Raw genomic sequence first — 20,603 nt, forward strand, 5'->3', positions numbered from 1 at the left:
AACCATACTGACTGGCTCCGACACCCAAGTCTGGGGAGTGTAAAATTCTTGTTCTGATGTTATTGCTTAAGATTTCACTTAGTGGTAGTTTTATGTCTGGAGTTGTATTCAAACACCATCATTAAATAAATAAATGATTAGTGAAAAGTAGCGTTTTTTAATATGTTTTTAAATATGTATGACACTCACTCAGCCCCGACATCTATCCATGAAAAACTAAAAACTAATAAAAACTAAACTAAAACGAAGCATTTTTGCAAAATGAAATTAAAATAAACTAACAAACCAGCAGTCAAAACTAATAAACACTAAACTGAAATTGAACACAAAAAAAGCAAAAAATAAAGTCAGATAAACTGTAATGGATTCAAACATGTTGCTGATACCAATACCAGCATTTTCAGCAGTATCGGATGTATTTTTGATTCTGGTTTTAAAATCGGAACTACTGTAACTGTTAGTGCTTTAAACATACTTACATTATTAAGAAAAAAACTGAAACAGAAATCTGTTATTTTGATGAAAACATTCATTTTATTTCTGTTAATTTGAAAATCTGGCCCCTAAAGTTGCCTGTAAATACACAATCTGGCCCTCTTACAATTGTAATTACAGTGCATGATTGGTCAGTATTAAAAATATGGTGCTTCTATCAGTATTATGTTAACATTCCTTCTTACTTAATGCAGGACTTCACCGCATCCATTGTCAGTCAAACAGCAGAGTAATCACTTGCCCAAAATAGACTTCTTTTTATCTTTGGTTGCTTCTTCAATGTGATGCATTTAGGAAGCATGTGCCTCTGTTACAAACTAGTAAGAGCAATAATGTCTCTGTCAACTCCATCCGTTAGTGTGTGTGCATGTGCCAAGGCTGAGCCCAGAGGAGACTGTGATATTCAAAAAGTGAGCAAAATGATATTTCTCATTGTTATTATGGGCTACTTCAGAAAACACCGGTAATGCTTGCACAATAAAAAAAAGTTTTTAAAATAAGCTGTACAGATGTATATGGGTTTGACAAATAAGCAAAACAGTGGATGACTTTATGCATCACATCACAACTTTCCAGTGAAAATGGGATTGTCATTAATAAAGTACTTATTTCAGCTCCTAATAGGCCTAATACAAAAGATGAAGCAGTGCCTCTTTAACCTGCAGAGGATCATTCATACAGGACAATTTTGTCAGTATTAGCAGATCTTTAATGACTTCAGATAAATACCTGAGCATTTACATTTAGACATCTCTATATGTAATTTGTTGGTTGTCTATATGTACATGTGCTTTTTGCCTTTCATGTGAAATCTCTCTGTTCTCTCCCCAGAATGGTCTCAACGGGTTACACTTGGCCTCTAAAGAAGGTCATGTCAAAATGGTCCTGGAGCTGCTGCATGCTGGCATTGAGCTGGAAGCCACAACTAAGGTACTTTGTTCTCTCTTTGAGCATGATGATCTAATGTAAGATTGTGTTAAGAACTGTAGGTAATAAAACACTGTCACAGCCACAGCTTCATCACTTATTTTGTAGTTAGCACTAAACTCAGGATTACATAATTGCAACTTTTTACACCATAGCAGCAAACAACCGTGAGATTTATTGGCATATATGCAACCACAGAACCTTTATGACATGTGTAAATATAAAGAATCATAAAAAGCCCTTTATTTGTAATTTTAAAAAGCTTTGAAAACAGCGGTACAAACACAAGCTGAAAGAGTCTGCAGTTTCCCTATTAAAAAACAATTACATACTAAACATTCTTAATCCGTTGGCATTTGGAGTTTTCATCTCATAAACAGATGAATGCAATACACTTGATTTATTTTGGTGCTAAATTCTTACTGTAAAAATCTAGGCTATTAGCTTGCAATTATTTTCTCCTCAATCCTTCTAATTTTTTATCTCTCTCACTATGTGTATGTGTGTTTTTCTTGTGCTTGTGCCTCCAGAAAGGGAACACAGCTCTTCATATCGCAGCGCTGGCAGGGCAGGAGAAAGTGGTGGCTGAGCTCGTCAACTATGGTGCCAACGTTAATGCCCAGTCACATGTGAGTCCCTGCAAACTGTGTAACAGAAGTGTGTGCCAAGTCTGCTTGGATCTGTGTATTTGTGTGGTCGTATGTGTTACACATAAAAGAGCTGTCCATACTGCATGCTGACATACACTACATTTAAATATCAGTGTGTCTTTGTCACAATATATGATGTTTTTGTGCCATAACAGAAAGGGTTTAGTCCTCTCTACATGGCAGCACAGGAGAATCACTTAGAGGTTGTCAAGTTTCTGCTTGAGAACGGTGCCAATCAGAGTCTCCCAACTGAGGTAGGTACCTCTTTAACGTAAGGGTTTCTTTTCTGATTGGCCAAAGTTGTCTACAATTATTAGTTTTTTATTTTCCAAAATACTGTATAGTTGTGTGCTGTTTCTTCGTATATGAAAAACTCTCTGAAAATGTATGAAATGTCTTATCATTTTGTGAAAGGAGTATGCTTTTTTGAGACCAAACATTGCCTAATATTAACCTTGTAAAACAATCTCTTTTATCAAGAAACTCTGCTGATTTCAGGGTCATACAACATGTTTTGTTCAACAATAAATACTTTATATATAAACTTTAAATGAGGAGCAAGAAGTGGGAATGACTTGCAAAAAAGGAGCCTGAACTCAGGCCGCTCACTTTAAGGAATATATCCTCTGTGCTGAGAGTGCAACCTAATTTCTAGATCATCCACACCTTAGTTGGATCATTCTTTGAGTTACATTTTTTCACTTCACTTCTTTATTCCTTTCTTCCTATTGTTCCCCTCTCCCCACCCTATCTCCTCAACCTTTCTGATGTATCCAAATTTCATTCACTCCCTCTCCCCTCTCTTTTAGGATGGCTTTACTCCCCTGGCAGTAGCGCTACAGCAGGGCCATGAAAATGTTGTGGCACTGCTCATAAACTATGGCACCAAGGGCAAGGTCCGTCTCCCTGCACTGCACATCGCTGCCCGAAACGACGACACACGTACCGCTGCAGTGCTCTTGCAAAATGACCCAAACCCAGATGTTCTCAGCAAGGTATGAATACTGCCTCTGAGGCTTCAACTTCTTGTTGAAAACTATGGTTTGCAAATGTTGAAAGGAAGCTGTTTGGTTACATGGCTGTCAATAGAATAGTGCTGTTCACTGGGAAAATAACTTCGTACACTTTGCCTTAAAATGTATCCTGAACTGTCCTTGCCTTGTTTTCTAATAAGGATATAATTAGACAGTAATTATCCTTAATTTCCCTTTGAATCACACACTTCTCCGGTTGTTTTTCTCTGTAGACTGGTTTCACACCTCTCCATATTGCAGCTCACTATGAGAATATGAGTGTTGCCCAGCTGCTGCTGAACAGAGGAGCCAATGTAAACTTCACCCCCAAGGTCAGTTTTTCTTCACTGTTAGTGTAAAAATAACATCTGAAGTGTGTTTCAAGTGTTTCATCCTGTGAGAAGAATATCACACAGTAAACAGAAATCTAACTTTATACACTTTCCCTATATGTTTAGTCATTTAAACTTTTATTTAATATGCCTCCATGCATCGATGTAATCTTAAGGCTTAATACAATTATTGAAAATAGGAATGATTAAAAATCTGATATATCTTTGCTCACTTGTTTAGAATGGCATCACACCCCTTCATATAGCCTCCAGGAGGGGTAATGTGATGATGGTCAGACTACTGCTGGACAGAGGAGCACAGATTGATGCCAAAACTAAGGTAGAGTGCTATGACAGCTTTCTAGTTCTGCACTTCTCTCACCTGTCCATGTCTTCCTGGCAGATTTGCTCTGTCCTTCTCTTATTTCTTTTAACACCTTTCTAACCAATACCTCTGTCTTTCTTTCTTTCATAACTCTTTGTAGGATGAGCTGACTCCTCTTCACTGTGCAGCCAGGAATGGGCATGTTCGTATCATTGAGATCCTGCTGGAACACGGTGCTCCCATCCAGGCTAAAACCAAGGTGGATTAATTTAATGAAAAACTGCAGACACAGAGGCTGTCTTTTAGCCATTTCTATCTTTAGGAGCTCTGTAATCAGCTGTGATCATTGAAGCTTACTTTAAGTGCTAATTTGACTTTGTGAAGCTCTATCTTATGAAACTACTGAGGTCGATTTAATCTAAAATTCCGCACACTCACTAGCTTCCTATAAACCTACAGTATATAACTCTGTTAATTGTACTCAGTTAGATAAAATCCAGATTCCTGACATATCGGGCTGTTTACAGAACAGATCAGATCTAAGTCTCAGCTATGGATATTTATGCTGCACTAAGTAGATATTTTTGCTACAAGACTCTTTGCCAAGTGCAGTTTTAGCACAATGGGTTGATTAAATCCCCTCTGAGGACTTTGAGAACAGACTTTTATTTAATGGGTTCTGTTGACAGAAAATGCACACACAACATTAGGATATGAAAACTGACAAATCTATCTTTATCTGTCCTCCGCCTTTCCCTTATTTTCCATTCAGAACGGATTGTCCCCCATCCACATGGCAGCTCAGGGGGATCACATGGACTGCGTCAGGCAGCTACTGCAGTACAATGCTGAGATTGATGACATCACGCTGGACCATTTGACCCCTCTTCATGTAGCAGCTCACTGCGGTCACCATAGGATGGCCAAAGTCCTTCTAGACAAGGGGGCTAAGGCAAATGCACGAGCTCTTGTAGGTTTTTTCCTGATCTGCTGTTGATTTAAAAAAACATGTGATAATATAGTTACTTTAACCATTTAGATGGTAACCGTCTGTTGTAAAGTACATGTTCAAAAGAATTCAATTGAAATGAAATTGTTTATTATTCCCTGTTAGTTTTTGAAATTATTTTACCATTTGCTTATCTCTACTGTGTTCATGTTTCTCAGAACAAGTTCATGAGGCTGTGAACTCTTATCTTTGTGTTTCCAGAACGGCTTCACACCTCTCCATATTGCTTGCAAGAAGAACCACATGCGGTCTATGGACCTGCTGCTTAAGCACTCTGCTTCCCTAGAAGCTGTCACAGAGGTGAGACTCTGACCACCAGGGACTAAGGCTAGAAAAAGAATTCCACATTTGTAGTGTGAAAGTTTTTACATTGAGGATATGCAAGAGGCTTTCATTTTTCAAATTAGAGCATGTTTGAATTCTGTTTCTTTTTACCAATCAGGACACAATAGCTGGTAGCACCATATGTAGCTTATGTTGGGTTTGTAAATAACACAGTGAGAACTAGATTTTTGCAATATCCCCTACATAAGGTAGGCGTATCCATCTCAATACTTCAAAAATGGCTTTTCACATTTTTTTAACAGGGATTATCAATAGTAATGCACTTAAACATTAAAAAGCAAATGCTAATGAGCCATAAAATAAGTTGACTTTTCAATAATGCTTTAATACTCAGCCTTTTTGACCTTTTCTGACTGTCTGTGTTGCAGTCTGGTCTCACTCCTCTTCATGTAGCAGCTTTCATGGGCCACCTGAACATAGTAAAGAACCTGCTCCAGAGAGGGGCTTCACCTAATGCTTCCAATGTGGTGAGAAATCCTTTCCTTGAACCAAAACTTCTCTTACTACTCTGAATTTCACGTTTCCTTTAGGTCATCTCCCAATCTTGCAGGATAAGTGAATTGATATTTTTTATTATTAAAAGTTTAGTTGTATATATGGCACGAAGTTACCTCTCTTTTTACTTGTTTTTAATAGGAAATGGCAAGCTGTATTTCATGTTAAAAATTTTGAAAATATTACTTCAGTCAGGACCACTTTGTCAACAAACACAATGATTTGCAGTTATAAATATTTTATTTATGGGCAGTAATTAATTAACATTTATTGCTGTTATTTATTTAAAAGACAAAAACAGAGCAGAGCACACATCTGTGACAACAGAGAGACAATGATTAAGTCAGAAGCAGAACAAAGGAGGAGCTGGGGTGGAGGAGGGTTGCAAGAGCAGCTTGCAGAGTGAGCGTGAGAGCATAGCCAGACAAGGCACTGTGCGCTCAATTTTGTACCCTAAAACCCTAGATGGATGAAGTCATTTTATTGTCACTTTGTTTATAAACCTGGTCAAGACTTACTAAACAAATGATATGTAAAAATATCACATTTGTCCATAGAGGCAGAGTATGCCCTGAAGTTTAAAAGAATTACAAATATTCATAATACACATGAGGTGTCAATGATTTGCCTGTTTTCTGTATTTTGTACACCAGAAAGTGGAGACTCCCCTCCACATGGCCTCTAGAGCTGGACACTGTGAAGTTGCTCAGTTCCTGTTGCAGAACGCAGCACAAGTGGATGCCAGGGCTAAGGTAAAAACTGTGTGGCAATAATACATTAGAATTTTGTGTTCCAGTATCACGAGATTATTATTGTTTTTTTAACTTTAGAAATTTACAGTAAGTCATCCTCAGGTATATACAGTACTTACCTCAGATCTACATAAGTTAAGTCTATTCAAACTTTACTTACATAGAACATTTCATACATAGGGAAGCACAATGTGGTTTGAATTAAGTGGCAAAACAAATACAAAACTGTCATAGTATTGCAAAGGGCTCTAACTTTTAAAAGTTTTAAGTGTTGGACCCCTTCTTAGCTCCTCAGGCACTACGTTCCATTTAGCTGGGGCATTAAAACTGAAAGCAGTTTCCCCTGTTTGGAATTTTTACGTAGTATGGTCAAAAGGCCACTGTCTATGGACCTGAGATTTCTAACTGGTGTAACGCTTTTCTTTGATGTACTGAGGAGTGAAGCCATAGAATGCAATAGAATTTTAAAATTAGTCCTTGTTTGAACCACAGGACCCAGGAGGAATAGCTTACAATTGATGCTTAAGCTGATGGGAATCCAAATAAACAAAAAAAAACCTGGAGTCAGTGGAGAGATTTAAGTACTAGTGCAAGGTGCTCAGACTTTGTAGTTCTGGTTAGAATTCACAACTCCCTTTTGAATTAGTTGTAATTGCCGAATAGATGGTTTAAAGCAGAAAGTAGAATTGTTCTTCCTGGGATTGCAAAATGTTCAAGTTGAAATGCTAGTAGCTTCTTTCTCAGCCCCCTCTGCTACAGAGTGTCTATTTCCCTGGTTAAAACCTCCTTCTCTGTGTGTCCAGGATGATCAGACACCCCTACACTGTGCAGCCCGCATGGGCCACAAGGAGCTTGTCAAGCTGCTGCTTGAGCACAAGGCCAACCCAGACTCAGCAACAACTGCAGGCCACACTCCTCTTCACATCTCAGCACGTGAAGGACATGTCCACACTATCCGGATCTTGCTAGACGCTGGAGCACAGCAGATAAAGATGACAAAGGTGGAGTAGAAACCGTTACAGTCTTACTCTTAGTACACTGAGAGACCTTACTGTAGTTTCTTCAAGACTTGTATTGGAAACTTCCCAGTGGAGATGCAATGACTAGATTAAGTACTTTGAGAAAATGTCTTTCTTTAATAAAAGCTTAGAGAGATATTTTTTCATCTTAGATTTTTTTTCCATTTGTACACATACTTTTCTCATATAGAGTATCAGTAAATTACAGATTTTTGGCTGCATAAGAGATATCATGTTTTTTTTTCTTTTTTAATTAACAATGAATCTATTAAACAGTGACAAGTATGAAATATCTTTTTCCTGCTCCTTTTTTGCTTGAGTAGAAAGGCTTCACTCCTCTCCATGTGGCCTCTAAATATGGGAAAGTGGATGTTGCTGAGCTCCTTTTGGAAAGAGGAGCCAACCCTAATGCAGCTGGGAAGGTGAGTCACTCTGTACTCCCTGAAGTACACAAAATAATAATAAAGTACTCTTCACAAGGCTGTGGAGGGCAATAGAGATTTATTTGGGTTATCAGCTAAAATAGACTATCATGGTATGTGTTTCATATATATGTGTTTCTGTGTGTTTACGTGTATCTGTATGTGAAATGTCTTTTGGTGTATATATGTGTACATGTGTATGTTTGTGTGTTTAACAGAATGGTCTGACACCCCTTCATGTGGCCGTCCATCACAACAACCTGGATGTTGTTAAACTGCTGGTCAGCAAGGGAGGATCTGCACACAGCACTGCCCGAGTAAGACGATCACATATGTGTGCTTTAACTGGCATTAGCAGACGATCACAGAGCATGAGAGCTGATCGTTGACACACATATCAAACAGATGAAATAAATATGTGATTATTACTCATGCTGTCAATCAGGTGACAGTCTTGTTTCTCTTAAGCACTCAGTCTTTAAACCGTTTAAAGATTAAAAATTGATGCTCACCCCTGTTTGTTTGTCCTGGCTTTTCATTTCAGAATGGTTACACCCCCCTACACATAGCAGCCAAGCAGAACCAGATGGAAGTGGCCAGTTGTCTGCTTCAGAATGGAGCGACACCCAACGCAGAATCCCTTCAAGGCATCACACCCCTACACCTGGCTTCACAGGAGGGGAGACCCGACATGGTGGCCTTGCTTATCTCCAAACAGGCCAATGTTAATCTAGGGAACAAGGTACTATCTCAAAATGGTTCATGACTGAGTGGCAATTGCTTTAGATTGTTGTTCACCTTTAAAGAAGGCTGATGAATGATTTATATTGAAGGAGGTTCTGTTATAACCTTGTGAAACAGAGGGTTTGGCTAGACTCCATGTCTGTCATCAGGCAAAGCCATTTTACAGAACTCCAATCTAAAATGTTTCTGTCAGGTCTGAAAATGGACCAAACCAATCAGTGTCATTTGATAAGAGCGAGGCAGAAGCAAAGGATGGGGTTTAGTTGTACTTGAAGCTGATAGCAATGGTTGCTGCCAGCGTAGCGTTTAGCCTGGATGTAGTATAGAAGTAGTTTTAATCAGAATTGAACCACATTACCTTATTTAAAAAAAAAAGGACATCCCGACCTGCTTCAGCATGAGTTTGCGATAGTTACGGGTAGGGTTAAGTTGTACTGTAGGCTGGTATTAACAATGGCTACCGCTGGTGTAGCTCCTGACTGTCCTCCTTCATCCTATATTGGTAAACTCCACTGATCATAAACTACGGCACAGTGACCATCTGCTGAGTTCAGGCTTCTACTGGAGCTGCACATGCTCACTATCTTTTTTTCTTTGTTGCACTGTTAAGAATGTGACAGACAGAACATTTGTCTGAAAAGTCCTAACCTTACAGATGCTTTGTGTGGGAGGGTTCTCAGATTAACGTGAATATGTCCCATGCAATGGATGTATGAAACAGTACTAGTATATCTGGTGTGTCAGGTTAGTTCTGTCATTGAAGTATGTAATTCTAAAACTTGTAAAATACAATTTCACATGCTTATCCTTCCTGTCCATTCCCTCTGTCTTGTAGAATGGGTTGACCCCTCTGCATCTTGTAGCTCAGGAAGGTCATGTTGGAATAGCTGACACACTGGTGAAACAAGGAGCTTCAGTTTATGCTGCCTCACGAGTAAGTTACACTACCTCTATTGTTACATGGAATATACACTGTGTATTATTTTCTGATATGAAAAAACGATGGAGGATCTTCTTTCTTGACAATTGTCTTTTTTTGTACATACCAGAGGTCAGTCATTCCTGAAGGCTTAGCTTAAATATTTGATGTTTGCTGTCTTTTGAAAATTTTGTATACACGTGTTTAAAAGAGCAATGTGCATTTAAGATCCAAGCTGTATACAAGGAGGTATTAATGAAGCTACTGAACAACAGCCTATTGTCTGTCTTTCCTCGCATCAGATGGGTTACACACCCCTTCATGTGGCCTGTCACTATGGCAACATCAAGATGGTGAAGTTCCTTCTGCAACAACAGGCTCATGTGAATAGCAAGACAAGGGTACAGAACTTTACTCCCTCTTGAATAACATGAATAAACAATGTGACCTGTGTTTTTGTTTTCTTATTTGACGCTTTATTTTAGCACCATGAAGAAAATAATGAAAAGGCGCTAAAACCAACAGGAAATTTAAGGAAATTGACATGATTGAGCCAGTATTAGTTTTACGTGCCATTATCACAGGCGGAAGTTTTGTTCTTTGTATTTCTTATGTTGTCTGACCATCTTCTTCTTTTTTTCTCAAGATGGGCTATACCCCTCTGCACCAAGCAGCTCAGCAGGGCCACACCGACATTGTCACTCTTTTGTTAAAACACGGAGCCCAGCCAAATGAGATAACTTCGGTGAGACATCTTCAGGAAATCAAAACTCTTTCAATCCCTCTCTGAAATAAACTGGGAATTTCCTTTGTATTTGCACTGATTTCTTGGGAAAAGCCCACTAAAATTCTATTTTTGCAATTTAACCTTAAAAAAGAGACACTTACGAGGTATGGCTATTAAAAAGATGAGACTAATGCAGTAATACAATTTTATTAAAAAATTTCATTCCTGCATCAACACATCACTGCATTCGGGTCTTCCCCCGATCAAAGCAGTGCAGTCAAGCACTGGGATTTGTTTTGGGGCCAGAAAATGCTTTATTGAGAGCGCAGTGTGAGCCAGCGCATTGTCTTGATGAAGAGTACAACCATTTTCCACAACTGTGGTCTTTTCTACTAGCTTTTTCTCACAGTTATTCTAGAACCTGTTTGTAATAGTGTTGATTCACCTTTGACAAAATTATACTCTTAATGTGAAAGAAAGCAATAGACATGGCCTTGAATTTGGACTTGTTTTATCATGCTTTCCTCATGCTCAGAGACAGAAGTGTTTTCCAATGCACTGGCTGCTGTTTTGTCATTGGATCATATTTGAATATCCAAGTTTTATCTCATATAACCACTCAGTTTGTTCCAAAGTGTCTCCACAAATTTTTTTGTGTTTTTTTCTTTTGATGAGGATTCAGAAGTGTTGGAACAACTTTTGCTCATACTTTTGTCCTGTTCAAATTTTCATGCAAAATAATTCTTATACTGAGATGTTGATCATTTCAATTGATTAATTTAATTTGTTAAATATTTTCAGAAATGTTGACATGTATGGGCACCCAGATTGTTCATCATCTTAGACATCCTCTCTGCCTTCACAAAATCTTTTGTGCCATTCAAACACACATGCAAGTGACATTAAGGGTTCCCTATACTCCTCACTTGATGTATGAAAAGATTTGGCTGCTGCTTTGTTCAGTTTCACCAAAAATTTCAAGTTAAGTTGAGTTGCTCAACTTTTACACTAACCATTTTCTAACGCCTTGGCAAAAGCAAGTGCACTTCCATCAGTATCTAGCAGGGAACTAAAGACATCATTTCTTGGAAACTTACAGCAGTTGTGCAGGAATACCCAACCTTTAATACTGTATATAGCACTTAGTGTGACTGTGAACTACGTGGTTTTATCCTCATAAGTACAGTGACATTATTTAATAGCTATACCTCATATGTGGAATGTTTAGCAACTTGAATGTATTAGGCAGATCTTAAGTAAACTAGTATGCCTTCTATATATCTTTGTCCTTTTATGCTGATGATACAGTATCTTATTTTCTAAGTGTGTTAACTTTTTAAACACTGCTTATTCCACAGGAAAGTAAGTCACAATGTCATATTTTATAAGACACAAATACTTACTTGGAGATTTGTTTGGGATGATGGTTTTACATTAAATCAAACATGTTTTTGACAATGTACAAGATATTTTTAAGTCTGTTGTTTTGAAACTTCTCTTTTTTGTAAACAACAGACCAGTTTAAAAAAGAGACCTTAAAGCGCACCATGCCTCCAGTCATTTGCTTTTTGATTTCAAAGCTCTTTGTATTTACTTTGTGCCTGTTTTTAAAAAACAATAACTATGATGGGCTTTTTTAACATTATTTGGCTAAATAACAAGTTGAAATGTACTTTTTTATAGAATCCCCTCTATAAAAAGTATAAAATGCTTTTTTTCTGTTTTGTTTGAACAGTTAAAATATCTGGAAACATTTTGCATGATGTGTCTCATCTTTCTCTGAATAGAATGGGACTTCTCCCCTCGGTATTGCTAAGCGGCTGGGTTATATCTCTGTCATTGACGTGCTGAAACTGGTTACCGAGGAGTCCGTCTCCGCGGTGAGCAACACATCATGCATGGTTCACATAGTTACATCATTATGCAAAAGAAGTAGCCCTGACACACCATGAAACTAATGTTTGATCAAACGCTTGTTTGATCCGGTTCAGCTCTGTCACCTGCTTTCAGTATTATCCTGCATTTCTTTTCTATTCTTTCTTTGCTCTCCATTTCTCTCCATCCTCTCTGTTTCTTTGTGCCCCATCACTTAACACAACCTCTATCTTCTTTTACAGATCACTACAGAGAAGCACCGGATGAGCTTTCCGGAGACAGTAGATGAGATTTTGGATGTTTCAGAGGATGAAGGTGGGCAGTGCAATTTGTTGAAGATTTCTCCTTTACAGTATTAATCATTTTCAACTCCAGTTCAATGTTTTGTAGAAGCCTAAAGGGGAAGTAAACTAACACATCCTAGTACCATCATGTATACTAAAATGTAAATGACTGTGTATAATATCTTTTCCATTTGTTTTTTAGGGGTTGCCCAGCTAACGTTAGGTAGGATTGTGTCTGTATCTCTGCTCTTGTCCGGTCCGGTGGCTATAGTGAACTTGTGCCTTCATTGCAAACGCACTTCTCGTTTTTCTCTGTGTGTCTCTAACTGTCTTTTAATCAGTTCTGCTGACTGCTCTCAACTCCAGCCCTGTTTGCTCTCTTATCATCTTATCTTCAGTCTCTATTGCTCAGTGATTTATTTAAGAATGTCTGTTTTTCATCAGCATGTGTTTAAAACATTTTCCTTTTCACCAGCGTTCTAAGCACACATCTGTTCATGGACTCATTGCAGACAGAACTCCAGTGATTTCAGCATTCAAATGACAAAAAGCTCCCTTCAAATCCATCCAAGTAGAAAATGAATCGTCTTACCTTTTATAGCCCAATTGATCAATACACTAATTACACACATGCTGAGCCAGCTGTGACCCCTTCACAAATATAACACACAGTTGGTGTTTATTCTGCCATTTTTCTGTTCAGAATAATTTAAATTAAAATATTAACTCAAATTTGACATTATTTCATGCAAACTTCATCTTTAATAATTTTTCTTTTTAATTGTATTGTTTCTTCTTTAACATTTTATTTTCCTGTACAGCTTGTACTTCTGAATATTTGTCTAAACAGCTCTGTTTTGTCTGGTGGCATATAGTTTACTGTTGTTGTTCTGATTATTATTTAATACCATTCCTCCTTAATAATTGAGGTATTTTCTCCTACACAGAAACAACCATCACCACATGTGATTTCATCTTTAATGGGCATGCTCACTAAAAAAAGCTGTCACCAGGTGCCTTGCAGTTTGCCGTCCATGCAGTGTCCTAAACTGTCTTACTAGTCACTGTCTTACCAATCCTCTACTTTGGTTTCCATTGGCTCTGGATGTTGTTGGTCTGTCTCCATTGCTAAGACCTGAATATGTTAAATTGCTTTGTTGCCATTTTTTCTGTGGTCTCGTGAAGGTGAAGGGATGGGAAGGATGGTCTTGTAGCTTTTACTGGTCCTCTATCAAGATGTGAATGGAGTGATTTCATTTTGATTTAAGCAGAGTGGTCAAATTAAAGTTCAAGCTATTTTCAAATATTCATGAATTCTAATTGCACTGAGGAAAGTGAATTCAATTGGCAGAATTTTAATCATGAAAGAAATCTTATTTTTACACCAGAGTGGAAGAACTTGAGAGTTGAGATCAGCCTTATTCTGCCCTTTTTTCCCCTGGTGTTGTCCTTTTCTCTTTAATTCTTTATGTGCAACCTGTCCTTTGCCAGTTTTTTCGTCTTATCTTCTCTGTTCCTTTTTCCTTTCCTGACCAATTTATTATGCCCTCAGGAGACGAGTTGCTCGGGATGGATGGTGCACGCTATTTGAAGCTTGATGACTTTAAGGACCAGGACGATGACTTCCTCTCCCCAAAGAAAACCCTTAGAGACTTCGAGGGAGGCATGGGTACCACGTAAGTCATCATGTACTCACATTTTTTTGCCGTTTTACTGTCTGATGAATTAGGTGCTGCAGGTGACAGCAGAAGTAGAATTTTCAACTGGTTCTGATACATATTCATGAACACCTTACATAATAGATGATGTAAAAATGGGATTTAGTGGTTCATTGAATTGCTTGCTTAAATTAACCATTGTCTCCTGTCTCACATTATTCTGTATGCCTCTCCCACAGGCCTTATTCTCCTGCAATTCCAAGGATCCCTTGTGTGTCTCCAGAGACTGTACTTTTGGATCAGGTAGGCTTGACTTTTAGCAGTTTTAATTTAGTCGACTAAAACTATGACTAAAACCATTCATCGACAGCCTTTTTTCCATGACAAAAACTAGACTAAAACTAACAAAAATAGATCTTTGATGACTAAAACAAAAAACTAGGTTTAGATTTCATCAAGATGACTAAAACTAGACTAAAATGTAATGTAGTTTTCGTTGGATATTCAAAATCCATGATATTTCTCCACTGTGGGTAAATCTATCAAAAAACTGCAGTTGCAGCTATTCTGCCTCTCAGCTGTAGAAAGCAGAGACCCCAGGTTTGACAGGGTGCATAGAACACACTACCATGATTTAGTACCAGATTTAGGCAAAAAAATAAATGCTTGGACTAAAAGTAAAGACTAAAATGTGAGGATTTTTTATGGATTAAAACTAGACTAAAATGTTTTGAGTTTTCATCAACTAAAACTAGACTAAAATTAAAAAGGATAGAAATGACTAAAATGAGACTAAAATGCATTTCATTTAAAGACTAAAACTAAGACTGAAATTAAAAATAGCTGCTAAAATTAACACTGACTCGTACTGTTTTGTGGGTGCTGTACAAAAGTGGTGGGAAATGTAGGGCAACTCATGATGATGTATGATATACCGTGGAGTATGGACCAAAAAAACTAAATTCTCCCATAAAGTAATGTGCTTGATTAACATGGTTATTAACTACATTTTGGTTTCAGTTTCACCTCCCTACATGCTTCATCATCAAACTTCCTTCCTTTGACACTCTTCTTTGGCAAATTAACCTCTGTTCACATTGCCTTTTTTCATGTCATAGGTGCCACTGTACATAGCAACACATTGTATAATTTGTCAGGAAAATCTGCTCAGAATGCTTTTCTTTATCAATATTTGACATCAGAAACGTCATCATTAATATCATGACAAGGATGACAAGACAAGGATGTATTTCTGAATCAAAATTATATCCCCCTTGTAGTGTACATCCTTTAAATATGGTATTAAAATGTATATGTTTAGCTCGTTTTGAGTTTCTGTTTTCTTTCCATCCCCTCTATTTGATTCTCTCCTCTTTTCCTCTTACTTTTTTTTACACTCAGCCTAATCCCATCCTCACTCTTTTCTTTCTCACTGCTTTCATTGTGCTGTATTGTTGTCATCAACTTTTCCATACCATTTTCCTGGCTCTTCTTAGCATTTTCTGCAACTTTTGTCTGTGTTAATCAGTCCTGGTTATTTTACCACCTCTCATTTTGTCTGTCTTTTATCTCCTTCTCTGACCTCAGCACACCCCAGTCCCGCTGCCAAAGGAGTATGACGAAGACTCTCTTATCCCAAGCAGTCCTGCTACAGAGACTTCAGATAATGTCAGCCCTGTGGCCAGCCCCATTCACACCGGGTCAGCTATCAAAACACAATGCTGCATGTTGTAAAAGTCTACTGATATAATGTCCTTATATGTACTTACATTATTCATCAACACTGCCTATTAGGCACCTCATTAAAAAAGTGAACTCCACAAGTTAACTTAAATTAGTTTGAAAAGATAACGAGGGTGGGCTCACAGTGCAATGTGTAAAAACAAAGTGGGCAGAGTTGATAAAAAACTGTATTTTGTTAGTAAACTAACAAAGATGCTAACTTTGATAGAATTTAGTCTATCGGATATGTTCAGAATTACCAGAAGTTAACAACGATGTTAACATTAAAACTTTAGACCTTGGACGACTATGGTTTAGTAGGTAGAGGTGGTCATCTTGCAGTCTCAAGGTTGTGGGTTTAATCCCATGACTTTCCGATTGCCGAAGTCCCATATTTTACATGAGACCTTCATTTAACCACAATTTGCTTCCACTGCTTTGTTGGTGATGTGCAAATGTGTATGGATGGGTATGAATGGGATTTGCTAATACTGATGGCCAATTCTCCATCGCAACCTCTCCCATCACTGTTTGAATGTAGGTGTGACCTGCAGTTCAAAAGCCCATCGAGTAGTCAGTAAACTAGAACTAGAGTCCAGTTTCCATTTAGAAAGTCTCACAGCCTGCTGTTTGTGTGCTTTTGCTTCATTGTCATGAGCATTTACACAATTGCTGTATGTAAGTATTACTTATATCATACATGGCTGGAAAGTTATGATTCTTATGATCCTGGCCATTTGAATCATTTACAAATCAAAATCAAAATGCATGCAAAAACAACAAAAAAGCCACAATCAGGGCCGCCCTTGGCCAAAGTGAGGCCCCAGGCAGACTGTGATATTAGGCCCCCTTACATTGCATTTCAGCAGCAGAGGAAGAGAGAGGGAGAGCAAGCAGACATTGCCTGCTTATTGAGTTATCAGGCATGGCACCGATCTTCAAAAATATGTATTTTGAGGATTAATTTCTGTGATGCCCAGTAAAGTTTATGTTTGGCCAATTCATATACATAACCTTGATCAAATTTATTGTGTATAAACAGGCCTGATGTGCAGAGAGTGAGAAAAAAATAAACTCAAAGCAAGGTCCCCCACATATGATGAGGCCCTACGCATTGTGTGTATGTGGTCTGCGTATAGGGACGGGCGGGCCTGGCCACAATCTATGTGTATGTTGGACCACTGAAATAGAATCATTCCAATTTCCATTAGAAGCTCTACTGTTTCCAAATCACAATAATCCAACATAAACAGTCCGTCTGCATCAGAAAGGTCCACACAAACAGAAAAGACATATTCATAAACTCCAAAATATTAGCATGCATTTATTTTTAACTTTTGTAATCATTGACCATCATTGGTGTAAGTATACTCCACCCAGCCCTCTACCTAGCCTAAAATAACACTGTTTCAGTTAAGTGATCCCCCCTCCCCCTGTTACCATGAGGATTTTGTAAATCAAAAAGAAAACAAAAGTGTTGTTTTCTAATAAATTTAACCCAGGATTGAGCAAGTTCATGAATTGACTTATTATGTCTGCTTAGTCATAGTGTATACATAGCACAATGAGTCAGCATTTGAAGTGAGAATATTAAGTGCAGGTGTTGGAGGGGAAGGATGACTTCATGAGAAAAGACGAGTCACTCTTTCACACACTCGCATACACACGTCTGTATGAAGCAGTTTGTCTACAGCAGGATCAAACAGCACGCGGCTCTTTTAAAAGTCTTTTTATGCCGCTCTTGCCACACTTAGTGACCACTCCAGATGGCCTGTCCTCTCCTACCATATTGAGATGATCAAATGAAAAGGGCACACACATATTAGAATGTTTTCTTCTCTTTGAATCACTCTGCACAAAATACAATCACATTGATCACATTCATAAGAGCACTGAATAAAACACAAATGCATTGGTCTCATTCAGTGGAGAGAATCTCTCTTTGGAAAGCCCAGCACTTTGTGGTTCATTTTTTTAATCCTGTTTATCATGATTGTATGATAAAGATGTTGATAAAGATGGTAAGGATCATTTAAATGATTTAATGTTACTGTCGGTCTGTCGGTCGGTATGAATTTTAGCTTCCTGGTGTCTTTCATGGTGGATGCTCGAGGAGGCTCCATGAGAGGCAGCAGACACCACGGCCTGAGAGTTATCATTCCTCCTCGCACGTGCACTGCCCCAACACGCATTACCTGCCGTTTGGTCAAACCTCAGAAACTGACCACACCACCCCCTCTGGTGGAAGGGGAAGGGCTTGCAAGCCGGATCATCTCCCTTGGGCCATCCAGTATGCAGTTCCTTGGGTGAGTTAGCTTTGTTCTTGGTATTTTTCCTATACTTGGATGACTGAATATTATTACAAGTAAAGCTTAATTGCCGGCTTTTGGTTTTAAATGCTTTTGTCTGCAGTGTATTTGCAGTCTCTGAAAATGAGTATGAGATATGGTGGTGATTTTTTTATTTTTAATTGATGTCCATCATCTTTTTCCCCATCAAATTTTTACAGATATAGGAAAATGCTTTTAAGATCATTGAAATAATTTGTCAAATCAAGCAGATATTTTGTAATGACCATAACTTGAACCAGATATGTGCAAGATAATCAAAAGAGAGAGCTGCAGCCAGTGTTATCTGCTGTCATTGATCCATTAACCACAAAATAAGAATAACCTTATTACGCCATCTAGTGGACATAACTAGATATGTGTCTCTTTGGGAGATCATGTTTAACATGACAACCTCAGAAGCAAAAACTGAACCCAACAATAGATGTGTTTATTTTTGCTTCCAATCTTTTTTTTTTTTCTTTTTACCATAAACATGTACAGTGCACCCTCTGGATCAGATTAAAATTTATGCTTGTTTTTTCTTTTCAAGGCCCGTAATAGTTGAAATCCCCCACTTTGCCTCACTGGGCCGAGGGGACAGAGAGCTTGTAGTCCTCCGCAGTGAAAATGGTTCTGTCTGGAAAGAACACCGCAATCGCTATGGTGACGAAGTGCTAGAAACTATTCTGAATGGCATGGATGAAGGTCAGTGTGATTGTAATGAATGACTTTCTCTAAAACCTTGCATGGTTGCAGATGAGTCATTTCTAATTTTGATGCATGACCCTTGAGCTGCAGAACAAGGGCACATAGAGGGGATACTTTTTTCTAGAAGGGGAGTCTAAGCAAGGACACAGAATTACATTTAGTCTCACCTGAACATGTGTTTGAAAGTGGAGTCTATGAGGCTCAGTTGTAGCTGTATAAAACTACTTGTCATTTGTTCCTCTCTTTAATGTTCTCTCTTATTGTGTTTTTCTTTTGCGTCCTTTGTGTCTTTTTCGTTCTCCTCTCTCCTCCTCCTGTTTTCAGACCTGGAGAGTCAAGACGAGCTGGAGAAGAAGCGAATCCGTCGGATCATCTCCACTGACTTCCCGCTCTACTTTGCTGTGGTCTCTCGAATTCAGCAGGAGAGTGATCTGATTGGCCCAGAAGGTGGCAGGTTGACCAGTAAACTTGTGCCCCATGTGGAGGCCATCTTCCCTGAAACAGCTGTGACCAAGAGAGTGAGACTGGGACTGCAGGTACAAAGAAAAGGAGAAGTCTGAGCAAAGATACAAGAGAGGGAAAAACATGAACTATAAGTGAGCAGAAATGATGGCAATTGCATGTATTGGAGGTATAAAATAAAAAGAAATAACATGATATTTGAAAAGCTGCTTGTTCAACAAAACAATCTGGTGCTTTTCAAAAGTTACTGACAACAGATGTTTGAAAGACAACACAGCTGAGTCTCAGGCTGTGACTCAATGGTCCATAGCAGCATCTTTACCTGAGCATGCTGTGATTGGACAGATGTTCTGTATGTTTGCCAATTAACCTGAAAAAGCAGAAGTAGTAACTGAATGCAAAATTGACTTTTTGTATTACCCTGCATTGGTTTATATTGATGTTTGTGGGCACAAGTGAGCTGTGTTGATACATCTACAGTCAGTCTACAAAGTCATATTTTGATCTATTTAATATGGCTGGATAGCTCAGTGGTTTGTGTCACTGACTGTGATACGATCAGTATCCTGTGCCAATCCTTGGGCAAGGTCCTTATTGCCAAGAACACCTACGTATGTTGCTTTGGATTAAAGTGTCTTCTACATGACACTGTAACTTTGATCCATGTTTTTAAACAGCTGGCTGAGGGGTGCATTTTTTTTAAATCTGTTTTGCAGACCATGTACATGTTAGATAATATATGCAATATCTTTAGGAAAGTTATACAATAAAATAAAATACAATTGAAACAAACTTCTGTTTTTAAAGCATTTATTTAAAAAAAAACACTATGAAATGCCAAGAAAGCTTGTTAACAGTTAGGTAAAATATGAAAGTTTGCATTGAATTGATAACATTTGTGTGGCCCTTGTAAATTACTTTTGAAACTATTGGAAACCTTGTTGAATGATGTAAAATTCTTTGTAAAAGAAAATTAAATTCAGCGTGATAGATATTTATATATGTATCAGCAGTGATCAGTGTTCATGCCTTCAGAACAAATTACTGTGTATTTTTGTTTTCTATGGTACAATTCAATACATTAATAGAACAGTATTGTCATGGTTTCATCAGATTTTACCAAAAACTTTTTCAGCTTCGCCCTGCTCTCTTCAGGCCATTAAGAAAACTAAAACAGAAAATAGATTTCTTTAAGTGAAATTAATAAAAGTGTTTCTTAATTGGCAGAATAGTCAAGAAGTTTACTATATTACTCTGTATACATGGTTTCAAAAGGGCTTGGTGGAATAACCTAAGGAGCACCTCAGTCTTTAATACCATACCTCACTATGATAAGCCTTTGCAACACGTGGTGTCTGTCCTGCCAAATGGAAGCTTTTGGCAATCGTGT

The 20,603-nt window shown here is 38.1% G+C and overlaps 1 protein-coding gene across 4 annotated transcripts in view; it reads left to right on the plus strand.

Moving 5' to 3' along the window:
• Positions 1–20,603, plus strand: part of ank1b (ankyrin 1, erythrocytic b) — a 103,025-nt gene that overhangs the window by 55,846 nt on the left and 26,576 nt on the right. For 3 of the 4 annotated variants that reach the window (XM_041810597.1, XM_041810594.1, XM_041810596.1), the window contains exons 3-29: positions 1,327–1,425; positions 1,953–2,051; positions 2,228–2,326; positions 2,882–3,067; positions 3,319–3,417; positions 3,659–3,757; positions 3,903–4,001; positions 4,515–4,712; positions 4,953–5,051; positions 5,465–5,563; positions 6,245–6,343; positions 7,147–7,344; positions 7,686–7,784; positions 8,003–8,101; positions 8,329–8,526; positions 9,364–9,462; positions 9,750–9,848; positions 10,094–10,192; positions 11,962–12,054; positions 12,292–12,364; positions 12,536–12,556; positions 13,886–14,009; positions 14,231–14,294; positions 15,579–15,691; positions 17,795–18,019; positions 18,594–18,748; positions 19,076–19,287. In XM_041810597.1, coding sequence (XP_041666531.1) covers positions 1,327–1,425; positions 1,953–2,051; positions 2,228–2,326; positions 2,882–3,067; positions 3,319–3,417; positions 3,659–3,757; positions 3,903–4,001; positions 4,515–4,712; positions 4,953–5,051; positions 5,465–5,563; positions 6,245–6,343; positions 7,147–7,344; positions 7,686–7,784; positions 8,003–8,101; positions 8,329–8,526; positions 9,364–9,462; positions 9,750–9,848; positions 10,094–10,192; positions 11,962–12,054; positions 12,292–12,364; positions 12,536–12,556; positions 13,886–14,009; positions 14,231–14,294; positions 15,579–15,691; positions 17,795–18,019; positions 18,594–18,748; positions 19,076–19,287 — 3,246 coding nt within the window. The remainder of the gene's footprint in view (positions 1–1,326; positions 1,426–1,952; positions 2,052–2,227; positions 2,327–2,881; positions 3,068–3,318; positions 3,418–3,658; positions 3,758–3,902; positions 4,002–4,514; positions 4,713–4,952; positions 5,052–5,464; positions 5,564–6,244; positions 6,344–7,146; positions 7,345–7,685; positions 7,785–8,002; positions 8,102–8,328; positions 8,527–9,363; positions 9,463–9,749; positions 9,849–10,093; positions 10,193–11,961; positions 12,055–12,291; positions 12,365–12,535; positions 12,557–13,885; positions 14,010–14,230; positions 14,295–15,578; positions 15,692–17,794; positions 18,020–18,593; positions 18,749–19,075; positions 19,288–20,603) is intronic. The other variant, XM_041810595.1, reaches the window with a different exon arrangement.

Source organism: Cheilinus undulatus, linkage group 17 (assembly GCF_018320785.1).
Source record: "Cheilinus undulatus linkage group 17, ASM1832078v1, whole genome shotgun sequence".
NCBI lineage: Eukaryota > Metazoa > Chordata > Actinopteri > Labriformes > Labridae > Cheilinus > Cheilinus undulatus.